Below are 21094 nucleotides of genomic sequence, written 5' to 3'. Positions count from 1 at the left end.
CAGAAATGCTGAATATAGGAACTAAAATCAGAGGAAAATCCACTGTATTCTGGAGCGACTCCATTTCCTTCACCATGCACATTCAGTGCTAGTTGACTCCTTCAACTAGGGGGTCATTTGGTCATTTTATAATATCTATGCTGAGAAAGCACTGCTCAACAACCTGGAACAGAGAGTGCTCAACTACTGATGAACGAAATATATCAGCAGAAGATTTTAATAAGAATGTCAAATAAACAAAAATTTGCTTTCTAACCAACTCCTAAGCTGAGCAAGAACAAAAAATCAAGCAAAAACTGAAGCTGAATATAAATATTAAAAGAAAAATAAAATACATATACATTACACAGTGATTGTGAGTGGAAGACAAAACCATTTGTCACAGGGAGAAAAAACTTTTATCACCCACTTCTGACAAGTAATAAACCAGTAACCTCCTCCACGTTTCCTAAGGGAAAAAAAGGCAAATACCAAAGTGTTTTAAAATTGTGCCTGGTCATAATGACCATAGGATGACCTACAGATTACTGCACTGATAAATATCAGGAAAGGAATCCACTTGAAATTTCACTGGCAAAGCTGAGCTTATTTTTCAGGAGATACTTAATTTTCAAACTGTCATCACAAACAGAAAATCAATGAGACACTGATATATAACTCTAAAATGGCATTTTTATTACATATTTGAAGAGCTCAGCAATACTAACGCAGACAAATGGGTCATTAAAAAGTATTGTTTATAGTAACCAGTCAAATGATCGTGGGATAAAATTAGATTTGGTCTTAAGTGCACTCACAGAAAAGAGAACAAAATGCTGAAATTCAAATATGGACATTTTATCAACTTGCAAATGCAGGGCACTGAGAGTAGCAGTATATCATCCATGATATTTTGCTATTTTTTATTAAGAAACCACACTGCTTCCCCCTTGAATTTTATTAGTGGGTCTGCAAACTGCTTACAAACTCTGTATCATACAAAATTATGTCCATGTGTGTTTACAGTCAAAAGAAATAATATAGATCCAGTGTCAACACTGCTGCATTTCTGTTTTGCTAAATAAGTCAATACTGCCTGTAATTCATACTTTTTCTTATTTACATGACTTTTCTTCCACAGATGCCTAGCATTTAAGGAAGTTGGCAGAGGGGTTTTAACTTATGACTTAATTTTCAGCAAATGGGAGAAATTAAAAAAAAACAAACCCCTAACAGGAGGATTTCCTCTATAGTCTTTAAGAAGGGAATTCCCAATCTTCCAGCTGACTAAGACAATTCAGCACCTTAGAGGCAACCAAAGGCCATAGATATCCATCCCCTCTTCCAGCTTTTGCTCAGAGCTGGGAGAAGTTTGGGAGGGACAAGCTTGGGAGAACATGCCCAAGGCTGCCAGGGAGCCCAGGGTAAAGAAATGAGCTGCCAGCTCTCACACACCAGGAACTCCCTTCTGCCCATCCTTTTGAGGAAAGGGAAACAAAGTCTGGTGAATTTTTCTTGCAGACCAGGAACAGCTTCAATGTTAAGTCAAAACTACAAATAAACAAGACACTTGTGTCTGCTCAAAATCCACAAGTCATTGTCTCTTGTGAGGGTAGAAAGGTAGAATTCTTTCAGCCAATTGCCTGGTTTGCTTCCTTTTTAAAAGGAAAATGCTGCAGTCAGCATACATATTTCCTATAAAATTACAGTTTAGCTTCAAGTCATGTGTACGGCCTCTCAGGAGCCTGCAGAAATGCAGAGCTGAGATTTCAGGCCAGACATGATGGAGGTTAGGGAGTTTATGAAAAACCCAGGCAAGTCAATACAGTGTGGGGTCCTAGGAATGGACCTGCCTAAGTGCTGCAGCAGTTATTTATGCCATCTCCTGAATCCTTCCCAAACAGAAGGGTTTCTTTTCTTCCTTTTAAAAATCCACTTCATTGCAGACTTCAATAGGCTCTTACTGTCATCCAGGCTTGTAAAAAGAATCCTTTGTTCACATCTCTGTGAATTTCTCAATATCTTCCTCTTCACCAAAATGCTGAGCAGTTATTTGTCTCTGTGAGCTTTCCAAGGCAAGCAGGTGTGTCCATTATCCACAAACTGACTTCTGACCCGTTCAAGTCATGAATAAATGGCAATAAGCTATTTTGTTCACTCTCAAAACACCTCTACTGCAGCCTATAGACAAAGTTCATCCCTCTTCCAGATCAAGGCAAACTCATTCTGTCCCATAACCAAATTCCCCCCCTCCTCAAAAACTACTTCACTGACTTCTTTTTCACCCCTTCCCAATGAGAAATCCATATTTTCACCAAACACCTAACTATGGCTTTCAGAAAAAAATAATCAGAAAAAAGGTGCAGGAGCTAGCACGTGATGATCAGCACAAACCATTCCTTGCTTGGAATGACACAGACACAAACTGTTCAGAAATGCACAGCGTCAATATTCAGTGTAAAAACCAAATGAACAAAGACAAATAAAAAGCCCCCCAAACTGAAAGAATCTAGATTCTTAGTGAAAGAATATATTCTTAGATGAGAAATATGGAAAAACTTCTTTACTGTGAAGGTGATGAGGCACTGGCACAGGTTGCCCAGAGAAGCTGTGGAGGTCCCATCCCTGGAAGTGTTCCAGGACAGGTTGGATGGGGCTCTCTCTAACACAATATATCAAGTTGCTAAAGAGCCCCCTTATCCTGGAGGGCAGAAATCAGAGCACCAGTTCCACAAAGGCTTGTAAAGAGTTTACTTCTTTTCTGTACTTCAGACTCCCTGCTGTCTTTATGAGAGCCAGTCCTGCAAGGAGAGCTGCAAAGATGCCCTCTACAAGTTTTTTGTCACCTGAAGGTTACCTTCACTATTTCTGTTGGTGATATCACTGGATCATTTAGAATTTAAGACTGCAGTTTCCATTTCAACAGGAAAAAGTTGCTAAAACAGGAAAAAAATTGCTAAAAAAGCAATTCTGCTGCCAACAGCAACAATACCCATGTTTTCAAGTGCTGGAAAGATAAGGTAGGTACTTCCCGAACATGAGTACAGAAAGAAAATTAGTACAAAAAAAATAAGCCTATGTTCAGCCAAACAAATTGAAGATCTCTCATAAAACAAAATTGGCTTATACCATTTTAGGGTCAGCCCTACACCCTCAGAGCCTGGAAACTGTTTTCAATTACCCACAATTAAGTTTATCCAAATGGGAATATCGCTCTTGAGTGAACAATATTAGTAAGTGCTGATAGTAGCATAGATTGATCAATAAAGTGAGAAATAAAGTCAGTCTGATCATGTGTAATAGTTTTAAAGATCCTGTGACAAATGTGCATTGCCAGGAGTGGACAAACACTGGATTTGTGGGCATTAAAACAAAAATGGCAAGGAAGAGTTATCCACGTATGCTGTCTGTGGTGCACACCATTCTGTGTGTTCTCATGGCCCACCTGTCAATCAGCTAAATCTTTAATACACTGTGAAATACACAACTATATATCCATTCAACATAATGCAAAATGAGCACATTTGGTTTTGCACAGAGAGCAGTGACTGATAGGATGGCCTAGTACTTGTTAAACCTTTCACTGTATCATCTTCCACTGTATTTCTGTGATACAGGTAAAAGGGTTTTTCAAGGAAATGCATTTGTTGCACATGCCTTTTCTAAGAATATTACTTCAGCCTAAAGCTCATACACAACTTATATTTTTAAGCAGTCTGGACTTAGGTGTGAGTTGCACAATTTAAAGGAAACATATAAAGCTTTATATGTTTCCTTTTAATTCTGCAACTCACCCCTGGCAATGACATTAAATTTACACATCCACAGAGAGCCACTTTGGGCAGGAGTGTTGAATGCACCTAGCTTCCAGATCAGCACTCCTTCTGTAGCCCAGCATCCAAGAGATACTTGTTTAGCTCCAAAAGTCAGGTGGTCAGATGGCTTGTTTGGTATCTAAGATTTGCAACAAAGACTGTTACAGCATTAACAGCCTCTGGATGCAAGACAAGATGGCTATTTACAAGGTGCCTAGGACAATGGAGGTTTGTTCTATGAGTCAAAGAAGTTATCAGAAATCCCAACAAAATCCAGTTACTGTAATTTTTTTGTTAATACATATGCACATTGAGGCCAAGCTGTGAAAACAGACTTAAGGAGCCTTAATATTAACAATACATAAATCAGAAATATTGCCATATCAGCATTTGATTTTTGGACCTAAACCAAGAAATGCTACTGTTGTATAGGATAGCATCAGCTCATGCCCAAGCAGGTGAACAACAGAGTAACTTACACCTGAAACACTTGGAGCTTGTTTTTTAATTACTTTTGTTTCAATATTGTATCATTTTCATTATGTTCTAGAACTTAGGGCTGGGCAGTCATAAGATAGCTTCAAGACCATGCAACAAACACAACAACAAAACAGTGAAACCATTGTTTTTGTGTGCAAGTCTTCAAGCCCACATTCTTATCATATTTCTGAAAAGAAAAAAGAAAAAAACACCAAAGCCTCCCACATAGGCTTCCACCAAGAAAGAAGCTCCAAGAAAATACCGCCCCTCCCACTTCCCCCCAACAAGACAAGGAAAAAAACCAAAGCCAAAAACAAGTTTTGGTTTTCTTTTTTCCCAGGCAGGAGTATTGACTGGAATAGGCAAAATAACACCTCATAACTTACTAGCCAGTAAGAAAGTGGAAGAGATGCAAGGCACCATTTTCTAGAAACTAGTCCCACAAGAGGTTAATCTACATACAGATAATAAAATTTAATTTCTTAGATAGGGCAAATCCACTTACAACCTCTGAAACACACTAGAGAGATCTAGCTTTCACTCAAATGAAAAACAAACAGATCTAGAAGCCCACAGAATTCACCTGGAGATGAGTTAAACCACGACAAAGACAAGTCCAACTGGTTAGGAGTGTTTCTTGGGTCTATCCCATCTCTGCTGTGGGTTAGTGCCACGGTGTACCCAACAGCTGTAGCTCCCACGTGCACATGGGGCCAAGGTATGGGCACACACCATCACCTCCTTCCTTTTATAGGAAACAGGGGTGTGCAGGCACATAAGGAGGTGCTGTGGGCTCCAAAGGCTCTCCCAGCCTGAGCTAGAAATACTGTGCAGTGCAACCTGTTGAGTGCAAACACAGCTCTTGAAGGCTGAACAAGTGAAAAAGATTTTTTCCTGAAGAAGCTTCTCTTTGCTTAGGCAATTAAGAAATATAGTGCAGTCCTTAAGATTTGGGATTTCATACCAGGGCCTACAGTAGTCAGAAATATATTTTTAACACATGGCAGTATATGGCAGTTCATTTATGAGATCACTGATCTTAAACTTTGAGGAAATGAACCCCACCAGCTTTCAAGATTTCGTATGGGCCAAAAAATTTCATAATATGAATATCTAAACTTGGGGCTTTTCCTTTTCCATGGACCACAGCCTTTAAATTCCAGTGTTCAGAGATTTCTCTACCAAAACAAGTCCTCTTATAAAATATGAATATACTAATAGACAAATCCAGTTATGAGAAAACTGCTAGGATTACAATCTTATGTGGATTAGCCAGCTTTTGGTAGGAAGGAGTCACAAAGCTGATCACTCAAAACACATTAGGGATCTGAACAGTCAGACTATGAATCACTTGAAAGACCTGAGATAATCACACTGTCTGAGGAGAACATGCTTTATTCCCCCCTCTCATGCACAGAGATGCAGAGCACTGAAAGCATGCACATTCATCACTAGCATCAGTCAGAAGTAATTGCTGATGCAGAAATGAAATTGTAAGTGACAGAAACGACAAAAGGCAGTTCCAGGTGATTTTTAAAAAAAAGTTATAGCTTAAATGTAAAAACATCTCTCCTGAACAGCATCCCAGGCACCTTAAAACTTGCATTCCTTCTCAGTTGAGGAGCTAGTACCAGATGACAGAATCCCTGTAAAAATCATAAGTCTGCCTCTGTGAAGAAGTCACTTGAGCATCATAGTGCAAAATGCACAAAAAACTACAAACAACCCCAAAACAAATTCACAAAATAACATATGGCATTTTGGACCTTTCTTGAATTATTTACACTGTCCACTGTATAGAAAATAGTTTACCTGCATATTTTGTGGTGTTTGATTCATCCATGGACCAGAAGCAGTGATCAAAGGCAAACACCTGTAGAAGCACATAAAAAAGACAAATTAGGAGCCCTGGCTATAAGACTTTTGTTTTAAAGCAGTACATATCCATGACAGTGTAATTGCAGTTGGGCTCTACTATTTCTGCAGATCCCAAATCAGAACTGTAATAAGGCATAATTGGCAGAAATACTTTTGTGTAATCATGAGAGAAACAAAGCTCAATACTTCTTTTCCATCTCTATGATATACACTATACAGATTACTCCTTACTCTATCCCCTAATACAGACTACAAAACACAGACAAAACCTCATAATTAACTCCACTCTTCTCCAGGCACCAACAGTGACAAATGTTTCTGTTATCAGTAACAGAACAGCAACACAAGCACTCAATACACAGAATTTGGTGAGATGACTATTTAGCAGACATCAGCACAATACACACAATTTTTACCTTGGGATGCACTTCTGCTATTTAGAAGAGCATTACTCTTAAAGAGCAAATAAATACTATTAGATTATCCATCTAAACAAAGAGGACAGTACTGCATCTCAGTAGAGGAAGCTCAGAAACTACAAATAGAAGATGTAGCTCTCTTAGAGAAACAAGCTATCAGAGCCTGCTCCAGTGAAAAGACTTAGTATCACTTCAGTCAAGAGCTGCAGTGAGAAACTGAATGAGATTCAATACTTTGCTCAGAGGGCTTGCAAACATGGAGCAGAGTCCTGTAAAACCACTTAACATGCTGGGATTTGATCCAAGTTTATTTTCCTGCACATTCCAGAACATCATGACGGACATTTAACTTTTTTTTCACAGGTTTAGGTTGCTGCAAACACACCTTAAGCTGCAGTGTGTTTTCCACATGTTGCCATGATAAACTGACTGTGGATGAGTTATCAACATAGATTCTTTTTTGGGGGGAAGCACAAGAGGTGGGGAAAATCTCAAACCACCTTTTTACTAAAACTTTGCCTGGGTCAAGATTGCCTTTTCCTGGTCATCCAACAGATGATCTCCTTTGTGGGACAACCCATGCACGTCAGTGCAGAGCAAGAGCCACAGGCTCTGTCAGCTGAAATATGCAAATTCCCTAGAGCCAAATCCTGAGGGGAGGACAAAGACAGATCATTTTCATCTGACTTTTGGGGATGAAGAACATGTTGAAGTCCCAGCTATTCAGAGTTACTACACGACACAATCTACAGCTATGCTGCAATCTAACCCTTCCCAAAACATCTATTACTGCAAATATACAGAAGGTAACACCAGGTTAGCACAACAACTTCACCTCCTTCCCTTTCCTCCAGCTTAAAGCAAAACACATCAAAAGGCCTGAGAGAAGACTCAATACTGAGACAACACTTAGTCTGTAAGAGTGAAGAGTTCTGGAATTCCCTTCTGAAGAAAAAACAAACAAACCCATAATAATCTAACAGGGAGGCCTGAGTCACTGCAGCACAAATAGAATCAGAATGATCCCTGACGTGACTGAGTCAAAAATGTCATTTGGCCACTGAACTGCAAGTAAAATGCAGCAGTTACTCCACCTTGTCTTCAGACATAAATTGGGGGCATTTTAAATTACATTTTGTGCATTTGATCATCAAATCTAGGCAAAAACTATGTCATCAGTAGGAACACAAACCCTTTTCCTAACTTCTACAGTCCAAGAAATACTGTTCCTCTTCTCATATTCAAATTCCATGGGAATTTTCAGCACAGGACTTGCTAACAATATCTGGTCTCCCCAATGACCAAATGGCAAGCAATTAAATCACAAAAAAAAAAAAACCCCAGACCCTACTGTAAGGACTCAAAACTGACCATTCTTCCCCCCTTAAAACTAAGTGTTATCTGCAGTGGATCACACAGACCAGTTAAAAAGGTTACTTGGCTATACATGCTTATGTGTAATGACTGAAATGTCAATACAGCACTACTATAGACCAATTTAATCTATTGTCCTACACATTTTCCCCTTGGTTAACACGGAAAATGATGACCGGATCATTCAATGACTTCTAATTTAAACACTGGCCTTGCAAAGAGACTCTTAAAACTAAAATATGGGCTTGCAGCCAAGTGTTTCCTCTAGAAAAGCAGATTTTATTGGGATGTTTTTAAAATGGTAAAATTGGTCAGACTGGTTTTCAAAAGGTCAAAAAATGATTATGCAATAAGAAGAGAAAAATTCTGCCTTCAGATAAAACAAATGTAAATATAGCATTTTAGTTTGTTTCCATAATAAACACAAAAAAGCTGGGGCATGGATTTGGTCTATTTATAAATTCTGTTCTGGAAAATTGCCAAATCCTTCTAACAGAAGTAACAAGATTACTTTTAAAATAAATTGTCAGGCAAAAAGGCAGAAACTGCTGGAGCATGCACTATCTGCAAAACATGCAGAGCAGCTGCAGCTGAATTCCCCTCTCCATTAAACAGGCAGGAGAACATTTAAACACCACTTTGATTCGTGATGACAAAACAGCAACCTTGAACATTCCCAGCAACCATACCTTAAGGATTCACCCAACCAAAACAATTTTATGGACAACTGAGACCTTTGGGAAAACAGATTGCAAACACAGGACTTAACAGAGTAAAAATAAGGCACACAGGAGCAAGACACATGGTCCCAATCAGCAAGGCTCTTCAACATGTACATCAGGAAGGCATTTTATGGGAAATATCTGTAGGACAGCATTCTACCAAAAAAGCAACTCTTGTACAGAAAAGATGATAAAAAAGATAACTATTTTATATTTTTCTGATGCCCAGTGCAGGAATGGCAGGATAAGCAATCCCAAGTTGAGCATGGAAGCATACTTGGGGTCAAGACACAGAACACATGCCATGAAGAAACAACTAAATATTCTAAATATTATCTAATGTGCCCCCTTCTTTCTCCTCTCTTCACTGATTATTCTTCCTTAAAATGGAAGTGGTGGGTATTACTCCTTTTTCTGATAGAAGTGTGCAGAATAATTATTTTTCTCCCCAGAATATTTTTTCTCCCTCTCTAATATTTTTTCTCCCCAGAATCCATGAAAAGGGTATTAATCTGCCTGTAAATACAACTATCAAAGCCATGAGAAGTTCTGTTAATGGTTAAGTCTCAGGCTCAATAGCCAATATTCAAACTGGGCACTATCAGGCACTGAAAAAGCATTTTTAGCAAAAAATCTTTACCAACTTGTACCAGAAGTGTATCTACCAACTATATCAAAACTATTATAATGTATTTTTGAACAATGATATCTGTGACACAAACAGAACTTTTTATACTTCAAGCACTTTATATGACTTAGTTTTTAACTACATTTTGGAAGATGTTTAATAGTATTGTTTATTTTCATTAACTGTTCTGTGGTTTTAAACAACAGAGGGAATTAACAAAAAAGCCTTAAAAATTTTCTTATTTTCTGCAAGATTCTGTATCTTATACTTCATCCTAGCATCTGAAAGAGAAAGCTAGATAAAAGGAAGCTGCCAGAAACCTGCCACACTAGGGTAGTAGGTTACAAAGCAAAGATTTTGAATGAAGGGATGAACTGGGTACACTCAGCACAATCATATAAAATTGAAAATTTATGAGAAAGAGCTAGCTGGGAAGTGCTGGATCCTGGTAGCGCTGTATCCAGAATCATTGTAAGTGTGCACATTAGCCCAATAAAGTAAGTTATGTAGGTCATTTCTAGGTTATAGAGAACTATACTTGGAGTGTTAGCAACTCTTAGAAATTGTACAAAATATTTGTTCTGGTAACCACAACACTTAAGAAAAACAGAAGATATGGGGCTTTGATTGCTTCAGCAAACACCTGCAGCAGTTTAAGAGAGCTGATGGTTATTTTGCTAAGGAGACAACTAAAAGTTATGGCTTCTTCAACAAGGCAAACTGGGAAGCAGGTCCATGCATCCATCACTTGTGTCATTGAAAAATCTAGAGTTTTGTCTCAAATCCACCTGTACCTGTGGCTTTAAAATGAAATTGCAGATTTTAATTAGATTTTAAACTAGAGGAGCCATTGTGCCTGCTGCTGCAGTTACATGTCACAGAACCTAAAAAGAGAGCCAAATAGGTGCTCACATTTTAAAAAGCCAAAACAACATTCTCTACAATGTATTTTCTTTAAGGTTCCTAATCAATGGCTTGCAGAAATAATAATTTTAAGGGTTTATGCATGTAAGTATACTTATGGAAATTAGTTACAGGTAATAAGCACATACCCAATATTACCTGCCTGCCAGTTTAGGCCAAATTACATAATTAGTTTCAAAATTAGTTTAATTTCACAAGTTTAAATTCTTATGAAGTCTAATCCTCAGTATAGGCTAGGCAGAGTCCGGGGCTTCCAGCATTTAGCAATGCACTACCCAGACTGAACATAATCCCTAACACATTGTCTGTACAGCTATAAAATGTTCCAATTGTACGACCAATGCTTAATGGCCATTTCTATCTGACCAAGAGATGGCCAATTAATTGGCCAAACATTTTGCTTTCATTGAGAAGCAGTCAGTCTGACAGGTTGGGTGCAAGCTGGTCCCTAAAAAGGAAAGGAAGGGAGAACTAAAGAAGGGAAATTTTCATTCACTGGGCAGCTATTCCTACAGCCCTCTTACAACTGCTGATGGAGACAAGTAATACAGGAGATACACAAGGAAATGGCAGACACAGTCTACACCTGTCAACTTAATGTCCATGAAAGCAATTAAAGAACTGGAAAAAAAGTTGGTCACTATGACAAACACAAGACCTGTGACAGGGCTGAAGAAGTGTGGAGAGAAAATTTGAAGGGACCCTGGGACACAGCTCACAGATCTCAGCTCAGAATAACTGTTTTACTTTGCCACAAAAATTACACTAAAATGGAATGTTTGCAGAAATGGCAAAATATAAAGCAAAATAGCATCCCAATATCTTTATATATATTTTTCTATCACAGCTTCTGAGCTACCAAGTGGATTTGGGGAAATAATTTATCCATGGCTGATGATAAAGTAGGCCATTGAAGGCAGAGATTTCCATTACTTACAAAATTTTATTTTAAAAATTTTTGATTTTAAAATCAACTATGTGCAGTAGTCAAAAAACTGTATGAATCAAGAAATCTCACATCCCATCTTTACAAACTCAGCAATGCCAGTTTTCCCAGGATGGTACTAACCTTCTTCTGTCTCAATCTGGTAAACATTTCACATAACATCACAAATTTCAGCACTGTAGCTTAAGGATATTAATGACCATCCAACTATACCTAACCATAATGTGACATTTACGCACAAGCCTGCAGCTGTTCTGGTTTTGTCAAAGAAACACAAGGCCATACGTAAGCTTTTACATAATTCCAGAATAATTTTATCTGCCTATAATGGAACACAAATGATGCACTACAGAAAATGAAAGCTCTTGTAAAAACAATGGTTTGTGGAGGAATTACAGCAACACAAATGAGAGTTTTCTTCCTTTTAAAAAAATGTTTAACAACGATCAAATTCTCTTTTATTACACATATCAACTGATAGAAAATTTTATTAAATGTCCCAACAAGTCCATTTCTCCTGCCCTTCCCCTGCACTACCAACAACACAGACAATCTTTTCTATGTAATTTCTAGTGCACTTTGGCAACTTTTACCCTAATTACTAATTCCTGACTATTGTCAAGTGCAAACAAAAATGGTTTATCTATTACTAGATGGTTTTTGTTGCCTTTTAAAAATAGTATTTGAACTTTTAAACAGAACTGTTTGTAACGAAATGTTTTACACACACTATTTATTCAGTCTTCCAAATGTTTTTAGGACTGTATTAAAATTTTGGCTTGTCCTGGTCACAGTTTTAACAAGCCATGTGCCTTTGCCTGCATGTCAGTTGGATTAAAATATATTCTTCTGAAATTATGAAACTTTTAACTTGGAAGTTTGAAGAACAGATTATTTTTAATGTTTTCCTTTTCTGAAGCCATGTTGTTCACATACTACAGCAATATGCCCGATAATTCTGCAGTGCTCAATATTTTCAAGCAGATACAAATGTAAAAAGAGACAAAATACTTACCTTTGGTGGTTTTCTAGACGATTTGCAATGAACCCAGCAACAGTGATGAGAAGCATGAATACACCATTCACATAAAGAGACGGGAACAAATAAAAAAAAAACCAAAGTCAGTGTATGTCATTACTATAATTTGAACTTTTTTTAATCCACAATGTATTTAAGAGTAATCAGATCAGAAGATATTTAAATGAGATACCACATACTTTTAACCAGTAATTACTTAATTACTAATACTCTCCCACATTAAAAAGAAAGTGCCAGATTCCTTATAGATATAAAAATCTAACAGAACTGTATTCCAGAAGAAAGACAAGTATCTGTTTTGTCATAAAAGATGAAACACAGCCCATCTCTGGTGGCAAATAAACCGAGCCTGCAAACTGGCAGAGCAAGGTGCCAGGGTGAAGCCCCACCGAGCTCAGCAGTGCTACACAAACATGACCATGGTAAGAGTCAAGCAAATATTTCTTGCAGAGATTACAGAAGTGAAGAAAAAGAAACCTGTGCAGGCTGTGCTCTCCACACAGCGCACAAGAAACCAGTGCAAAGACACCATCACCATTCACACCCAACTCCAATGAGTGCTATCACAACACAGGGATGACAAACCCCCAGTCTAAAGACAACAGTTCAGAGTACTTAAAATTGTCCTTAAATGCTTTCATGCTTTTGCTGGCAGTATATGGCCACATTATAAATTCAATCACCTTGGGTTTTTCTGGTGGGACATCACAGCCCTGTCTCACTGTGCAGCCCTGTGCTCCCTGATGCCAATGCAAGACAAGAAGTGAACATACAGTGCAGAGCTGCACTGACTTAGGCCATTCACCAAAACTACAACCCTAGCCATATGTTTAAATTATATATGGAAATAAGAAATCATCACTCGCTCTTCACATCAAGGGAGAACAAAGGATGGATGAAGGAAAGAAAAGAAAATGTGGATGAAGAGGAAAAAATACGAGGAAAGTCTATAGACAAACAACATAGAGAATGCAGTAAGGTTTATAAGATAAGGACACAGATGAAAGGTATAGCAACAGACACACGACACAAAATTCAAATATATCAAATAAATACTTCTGCACTCTCAGTGCAGAAACACCTGGGACCAAGCCATGCCATCATCCACCAGTCTGAACATACCAACCCTACCAAGTTGGGAGAAGGGCAGGGAAGACACAGAGCACTTTGAGCAGTTTTCTTAGCAACCCACAATACAAGGGCTTAGCAAAAAACTCTGAAGGGATGCAAATCCACAAACACCTCTTGCACAATCTTTTCTGTCTGCTCTCAGCTCGTACCTCAGATGACACATCTGCCTGAAACAGAAGTTACAGAGCTGGGACACGGGACTGGTGTAATGTAAACATCGTTTGCCTCCAGCCAAACCAGTCGCTGCAGTTTTTACCTTTTCATTAGTGGTGGCTACACAGCTCAGTCCATGGCTAGCTCATGTACAGGTGGCTCAGAACACGTGCAGAATGCACTCTCATCCATCTGAAAAATACATTTAGCTCTACCCCGAATATTATAATTTTAATCCATTTTCAGATGTGATGCAATTACAATGTTATCAGCTTGTCTAGATGTGGGATTCACATTCTCTGAACCTCAGAGAAGCAGTGAGAGAAGAAGAAAAAAGAATGATCAAAACAATTCGCATCTCATTTGCTGCACCTGTGTTGTGCCAAAGTGGAATGCATTGTGGAAGATTGTTTACCTGAAGGGAATTGGTAATTGAACTCTGGTTTGAGTGTTTTGATTTATTGGCCAATTGAATCCATGTGTGTGTGTGTGTGTCAGGACTGTCAGCTGACAGTCACAAGATTCTGGGCAGTTGAGTGCTTTGTGCAGATTCAGTTTAGATGTAATGTAATATAGAATATATAGTATAATAAAGTAATTAATTAGCCTTCTGATAAGATGGAGTCCTCCTCATCATTCCTCCCAGACATCAGGCAAAAAGATCATTGATAACTAGACAGAGACCCAGCACCATCTCTAAACTTCCAAGAGAAGTTCCTATTGAAAGAAGTTATCCAAAACTTTTTGGAATGCTTTAAAATACACTCATACCTTGAAAAATAATTTAGGATTATATCAGCTTTACTAGAGAACTCCTGATAGACTGCTGTACAGATTCAGCAGAAGTCCTAAACAGTTTATTTGAAAGTAAAATCCAACAGAAAGTTTACCAACTGCTTTTTCTTCCTAGAATCATTCTTGTAAGGCCAAATTAGAAAAGGCACAGAACATCATTGAAGAAAATAAATGGTTTGACACATGATTCTTAAGATATTTACTTCAGCAGTGTAATCCACTACCTTTTTGGAAGTCTCCTCTAGCTTTACTTTGATGTCTATTTCAAGAAAAGCGTAACAGTCACTTTTTAAACCCTTGGTGGATGGCAGAGCTTCCCAGTAGCATCATTGATCTCTGGGATTTCAAAGCACAAGGAGCTGCAGCTTCCTACCATATGTCACATCCAAATGCTCCAAACTCTTAATACCAACTTCAGCAACTCCCTGCATCACCAACAGCAATATGATCAAAGGCCTCTGGAGTAAGTCAGCTATATTAACTCACAGGATAGATTTTTAAGCTATTTGGATATATCAGCTAATCAACTCAGTGTAACCATTGTTCTGGCAGTGATTCAGATGGAAACACTCCAAAATACTTCAATCAAAGGACTCAAAGTAATAACTGAAGAACTGTTTACAGTTTATTAGAAATCACATCTGTGGCAGCTTAAAGATATGCTATAAAATCCTGCATTAGCCTAACCAATTTTTAACGTATATTTTTTTGTTTGCTTTGCTGTCTTTCTTTTAAAAATATGTGCTTCCTTACTTCTTGCCATTTCCAGCATTTTTCAGCTTCATAGATAATTAAAGCTGTCTCAATTTTTACCAAACAGTAACCACACAAATGTGGTCACTCCATGTCACAGCTGGGGCAGGAGAAGCAGAGACACACACATATGGACATCAGATCAGAGACACAGCAACTCAAATGTTTATTTCCAGGAATTTTTAATTCCATGTCTAGTCATCCATGGTGTCAGTGACAAGATACAGGTATGCCTTTTGAGTGACAACAAAATCTCCTCTAAAGCAGACAGCTAGTATACACTTCAGGAAATTATCAAAGTTACCTAACCTTGCTATGCATCTGCATCACAGCAGATTTTGGTTTAACCTGATGGGCATCTTCAATCTGCACACTCAGACAGAAGACTGACTCTTTTAACATGCCTGGCATTCAAAACCCAAGCAACTACAACCAGAGTCTGAAAAATATTCTCACAGGTCAAGGGAAAAGTATGGAATTCATGACCACAAAGCCCACTGAACTTCTGGAATTCCTCCTGCCTTTGTCCTTAAGTCTTCATGACTTTAGTAAAATATCACTAGAATGATTTTCTAACTTTACTGAGCCTTCTGTGAGTATCTACTCAGGCTTTTTGTTTCACAACTGTACTAAGCCTCTTCTGCCCTGCTTGGCTAACACACATCAAGATCTCAGAGTGCTTAGCTACCTCAAACTTTAAGCTAGATAAGGAAAGATAGGTTACAGAGAGTTTTGTGCCAATGTCAACTTTTTATTCTGTTATCTCTTGCAGAAACTAAACTCAATACTTCCCACATTTGCTAAGAGAAGTGACTCAAAATGGCAGTTCTCATGTTCTATGTCAGCACATGAATGAGAAATCTTCCTGACTGCACTCACATTTTCTCTCTAGCACCTCAGCCCATTGTCTGTGACAGCACACCACAAGAGGAGTGCATTTTGCTAATAGTTTAACAGCAGCAAAGGTTCTTTCTTCATTTTTTGAACTATCCTCAATCTCTCTCATAGGAGTCTCCTTTTGTCATACAAAAAGTTGATACAAGATGACATTGCATATTCTGACTAGAAAACTAGTCCCATGCAATAGGAAGCAACAGAGGACACTCTTGCACTATGAGCATCCAGAAGTATGTGATACTGTCATCTTAAAGACTTAGTAACTTTCAAAACAAGTTTTTTTTTTTTGACCCTTAGTGATTGCAGTCAGTATTCCCAACCAAATACTGCTTCCACCAGAAGGAAAGACACTTTATACATCAAAAAAACCTTGAAAGAACTATTTTTTTCCATTTTTTTCATTTCATGCAATGAAGCTTCATCACCCCACCCACCCCAGCCCTCAGTCAAGAGAGTCACCTTCAACAGGGACAAGGTACATTCTAGAACAAGCAGGTAGGCGTAAAACCAGCTACTCCACATTAAAGGACACAGAGGAACAAGGAGTCTCTGAAAAACAGGTCTTAGATTCTTTGGAACATGCACACAGCCCAATTCATCTCCAATTCAACTGCTCTAAGCAGCCAAGTAGGTCACAATTGTACTATAATTATTTCTCATGTTGGAAAGTATTTGGGGTTTTTTCCTATACTTTCTCACATTAGTTAATCAAGATGAAGCAACCATAACTAGCTATTTTAAATAACCACACACAGTATCTATAAATGAATGAACCAGATGAATTTGCAGCTCTTGTCAGCTGACTACACCGAAAGTCAATATCTGAGACACTGCGTTTGAAAAAACTTTTTGCTCTCATCACATGTGCAACCACAGCAAATTCATGGTACTGACTGATTTCCCAAATATGTAATTGTTTACATTTAGTGGTTACACAGTCATTGACATACTCTTCAGGGTCACTGGTCAAGAAAATTATTACAAGAAATGATTGATATACATGAAAATGGAGAAAAGTCTTCAGGCCTTTTTTCAATTTACCATATAAAATAGTCTTTCCTCTGCAAGCACAAAGATGATCAAATTGCAAAGATCATCCTCAAAAAAATAATATTTCTTACACTTCACTGCTTCAGCATCTCTGGAGTCCAGACAGCTGTTCAAAACAAGTATTATAGTATTTTTGAGTGGTTTTAAATTTGGTTTCGTTTTTTAAAATCAGGCTGCCCGTCAGCAGCAGTGTGTGCTTGCCTCACTCAATGGCAGAGTGCAAGGGAGCAGACCTATGGAAGGAAGGAAGGTTGTAAGGGGTGTGCCTCGCTATCCAGGACAGAAGTAACTGCGCTGTTGGTTTATCCGTGTGCGTGCAGCTTCCAGAATGGCAGCAGCAGGGACAGCAAGCACTCCGCACTCCTAACTGCAAACAGCGTCAATTATGCAGAAGCAGAGAGATCGTGTTTCTCCTATCTTTCACAGTACGGTCACCCAGCTCTAGGCCCTTCCTTGTCTCCTGGTTTGTCACTGCAGGCTGTTATCTGCAGGCTTGATACCAAGCACCTTAAAAAGCGTGGCTTTATATTATTGATGAGCATTGTACTAAACCACCCAGATAAAGATCACAGTCTGCCACAGCAGGAGTTTCAGGTGATTATACTACTGATAGTACACCACTTTCTCTACAAAGAACGCAGGAAAAGGACAGTTACTTGCTCATTTCTCCCATGAATTTTCTAAACACAGAGTAAAGTAAATGGCAGGGGCAATGTCCTTAGAGGGAACAGCATCCCACCTTTGTGCTTGTGCAGGGGGTACCTCCTGTACAGCTGACTAATGAGGCTGGCATCACAATTCCTTCGTGCAATTCTTGGAAGAGTCACTTTACATACTGTGTGAGCACACATACATACACAAATATAAATAATTAGTTATTTTATATTCTTGCATAAGGTGAGCAGCACATGCCCTGTTTAATCCTCCTACCCAGCAAAAGCCTGTTCTATAGACAAAACAATCCTTTGAAGAACAGCAAAAAAACCCCAAACATTTTAACAAGTAAAGCAATTTGAGCAAGTGCCTGCATAATAAGGTGGTAGCTGATCATAATCAGAAACACCATGAGAAACAGACGCATACCCTAATAAGTTGTTCTCACACACTTTATGGAAACCTACCACATTCAAAGAGACAAAAGTCAGCCACTGAAATCAGAACGACAAATACTGCAGTGCAAGTTAAACAAAACAGACATTACAGCAGCACAGTGACTTCCATGACACAAAGGAAACAAAGACGCTTGGATATTTCACCATAACAGGGTTCTGCTGAAATTCAGTCACTACAGCAAGGAAACAAATCATAATCTGCAGGTTATGAAACCAACCCAAGCTCATTAAAGTGAGTGAAAGGCATAATATTCTGACATTTACAAGATGGAAGACAAAGTGACAGCTCTCCAGGAATATCATTAGTTGCTAACTTACCTTCACTCCCAAATTCTGAGTATTTTTGCTGCCCAAGGCATTATTATTCCAAGGCCAACAATTTGTTGATGCGAAGTTCAAGTGTTTCTAACCTTTACACAGAAGCCTTGATATCATGTAAAAACAAGTTTCTACTGACAGCCCAAAAGAAGACAGAAAGACCTGGCCTGCATGCAACCGCACATCACTCTGCAAACAGCAACCGCCTTAAGAGAGCAGTCACCACCCATCAGTGGAAAGAGCAATTTATTGCTCTGCTAGAAAATTGGCTAGAAAACTAAAATCTGAATCCTCTCCCACACAAAATAAGTTGGGGTTTTAACAACCTATTTCAGTTAATTTGTTTAGTTTCATTGAAAAGGCAAAAACTAGCTAAAATTGTCACTCTGCTCTGAGACTCAAGAGCTTTAATGCAATCCTGCTGGGACCCCATCTAGAACCCCCTAAGTTTAATGATCTATTTTCACCAAGTCTTTAATCATACTAATTCAAAACTTATCCAAGACTCTAGTTACGGTAATGAAAACCTGCTAGACCAATAACAAATATATTATAACCACAGGGATAACAAGCTTGTTCTTACTAACATCCAGCTATAGCCTCATGACAAAGAGGCAAAGGAAAGTCTACCTAATATTCCCAGGTATGTTACCAAGTAGTCCTGTCCCTTTTAGAACCCATTCTTTTCCCCTCATTTCAATAAAACTGCAAGTACAAGAATCTAAACAAATAGATTTTTACCACCTAAACAGGTTTAACTAATCAGGACAAGGAAATGAGGGAAGGGAAAAAGAATCTGATCTCAGAACCCTAAGATCTATGAGCCCTTAAGGGCAGTCTCCAAGGAATGATTCTTAGCCTGAAAGCAATGAAACTCCTGTCAGAGCAAACATGCTACAGGTCTGGAAAGTATGTGGAAACATATTCTAGGAGTGTTAATAAAATTGCAGTGGCATTTATTAGGCACCTGTTATTCTCATCCTGTTGTAAGGAGTGTGTTTATTACCAGTGCTCTTGAGGAGAAAACACCCCAAGCACTAACTGGCATTTCATCACTGTGCACAAATGCTATGGAGACTCTCACACCCAGCACATCACTGGAGTTGGCTACTGACAGCTATTAACTACTTCTTAAGTTTCCCACATCAGTGGAAAATGTCCCCTTCCAACACTACTATTCCTTTAGCATTCCTTCAGAAATGCTGCTTGTAACAACCATCAAGACACCAGTGAAGATATACCCCTTGTGGAAGTAACACTTAAAGCTTTTGAAAAATATACTGCAATTTTATCACTATATACAGTTCTTAATCCAAGACAGGTGACTTCCAAGGGTATGTGAAAAAAATTTGGTAAGGAACACAGCATTTTATAAATGAAATTTAACTTTGTTAGTTTGCTGGTTCAACACTCAGGCATTACAATTTGCTGAAAGGACATAAACACAGCAATTAACAGCTTCACTGACAAGGCAGAACAGAAGATCTGTGTCAGTGGAAAGACTGTGTACCAGAAAGAACTAAAGCATAGGTGTAAATCAAGTAACTGGACCTGAACTTTGGTTGTAACACCTTACTTTCCTCAACACGTGGAAAAAAAAAGAAGAAGAACCCACTCTTTTAAATGCAAGAGAAGCATATTTTTCATACTCAGTCAGGACAAGGATATTGTTGAGAAGTTACTGCATGTGCACCAGTCCTGACCATGTATTCTGATGGGACAATAGACAAGAACCCCCAGGTTTCACTGTCACATTCCTTTGTCATAACAGGGAAAACTACCATTCAATTGTCATCTACTTTATTTTACTAATGAGATTTCAGGAGAGATGCTAATTGGATTTGACACTTCATCCTTTCACACAGCTCTGCAACCCTATGTTAGCATTCTTCAAACAGCTGCAGTATGAAAAAGTTATCTGAGATTCAGCAAAACTCACAGATTACTGGTTTTGTTTCATCCTAGCCTGTGTTTTTATTGACATGAATATTAAATGAACTTATTAGAAGGAAAATACTGTTCATTAATTTATAATTAAAACTAAGGTCTGATGACAATACACTTTAGCACAGCAAATTCACCAAATTTTTTTTGCAAAAGCATTTTGCAAAAAAAAAAAAGTCTATCTCAGCTGGCTGCAACACCAGCTGTTTCGGTAACTTTGAGATGACATTATTTGCTTTAACAGCCAGCATTAACAACTGCTGCCATTTACCAGAAAGTGGACATAATACAGAGAAAGATGATGATGGTGATTCATGGGATGAATAAGGTCTATTGTGTGGAACAATATAGCAAGAATGTCAACTCAAATCAACTCTACATAAATAGTAAGATCTCCTGAGCTGTTGCAGGACAAACACCTATAAGTAGTGAGGAGACTTTATTTTTATATAGCACTCGTGCAAGCAACACCTCTAGAAATCTTTCCACAGAGCTCTGCAAAGCTTAAGAAGCAACACATTGCCCATGAAATGAACCACACAATTAATCCAAAGGCTAGAAAAATTATTCATGGTGTGAGCTCCAAGTGTACCAATTACAAATCAGGCAGGTAACCACCTTTACAGAGAGATGACATCAAGCACTAAGTTACTGAATCTATCATGGAAAGGTACAACCTGAGAGCATTTCTACAATCTGAGAATAGATAATTCCCAGCAGAGATGAGTGGCAATTGC

General features: G+C 38.4%; 1 protein-coding gene across 5 annotated transcripts in view; it reads right to left on the bottom strand.

Moving 5' to 3' along the window:
• The window catches only part of KIF13A (kinesin family member 13A), a 102839-nt gene that overhangs the window by 51670 nt on the left and 30075 nt on the right, over positions 1-21094 (bottom strand). For all 5 annotated transcript variants that reach the window (XM_063159991.1, XM_063160001.1, XM_063160028.1 and 2 more), the window contains exons 3-4: positions 12181-12193; positions 6087-6147 (exon numbers count right to left, since the gene is read on the bottom strand). In XM_063159991.1, the coding sequence (XP_063016061.1) occupies positions 6087-6147; positions 12181-12193 (74 nt within the window). The remainder of the gene's footprint in view (positions 1-6086; positions 6148-12180; positions 12194-21094) is intronic.

Source organism: Melospiza melodia, chromosome 1 (genome assembly GCF_035770615.1).
Source record: "Melospiza melodia melodia isolate bMelMel2 chromosome 1, bMelMel2.pri, whole genome shotgun sequence".
Taxonomy (NCBI): domain Eukaryota; kingdom Metazoa; phylum Chordata; class Aves; order Passeriformes; family Passerellidae; genus Melospiza; species Melospiza melodia.
Note: the sequence above shows the minus strand (reverse complement) of the source record. Positions and strands in the feature narration are given on the sequence as shown.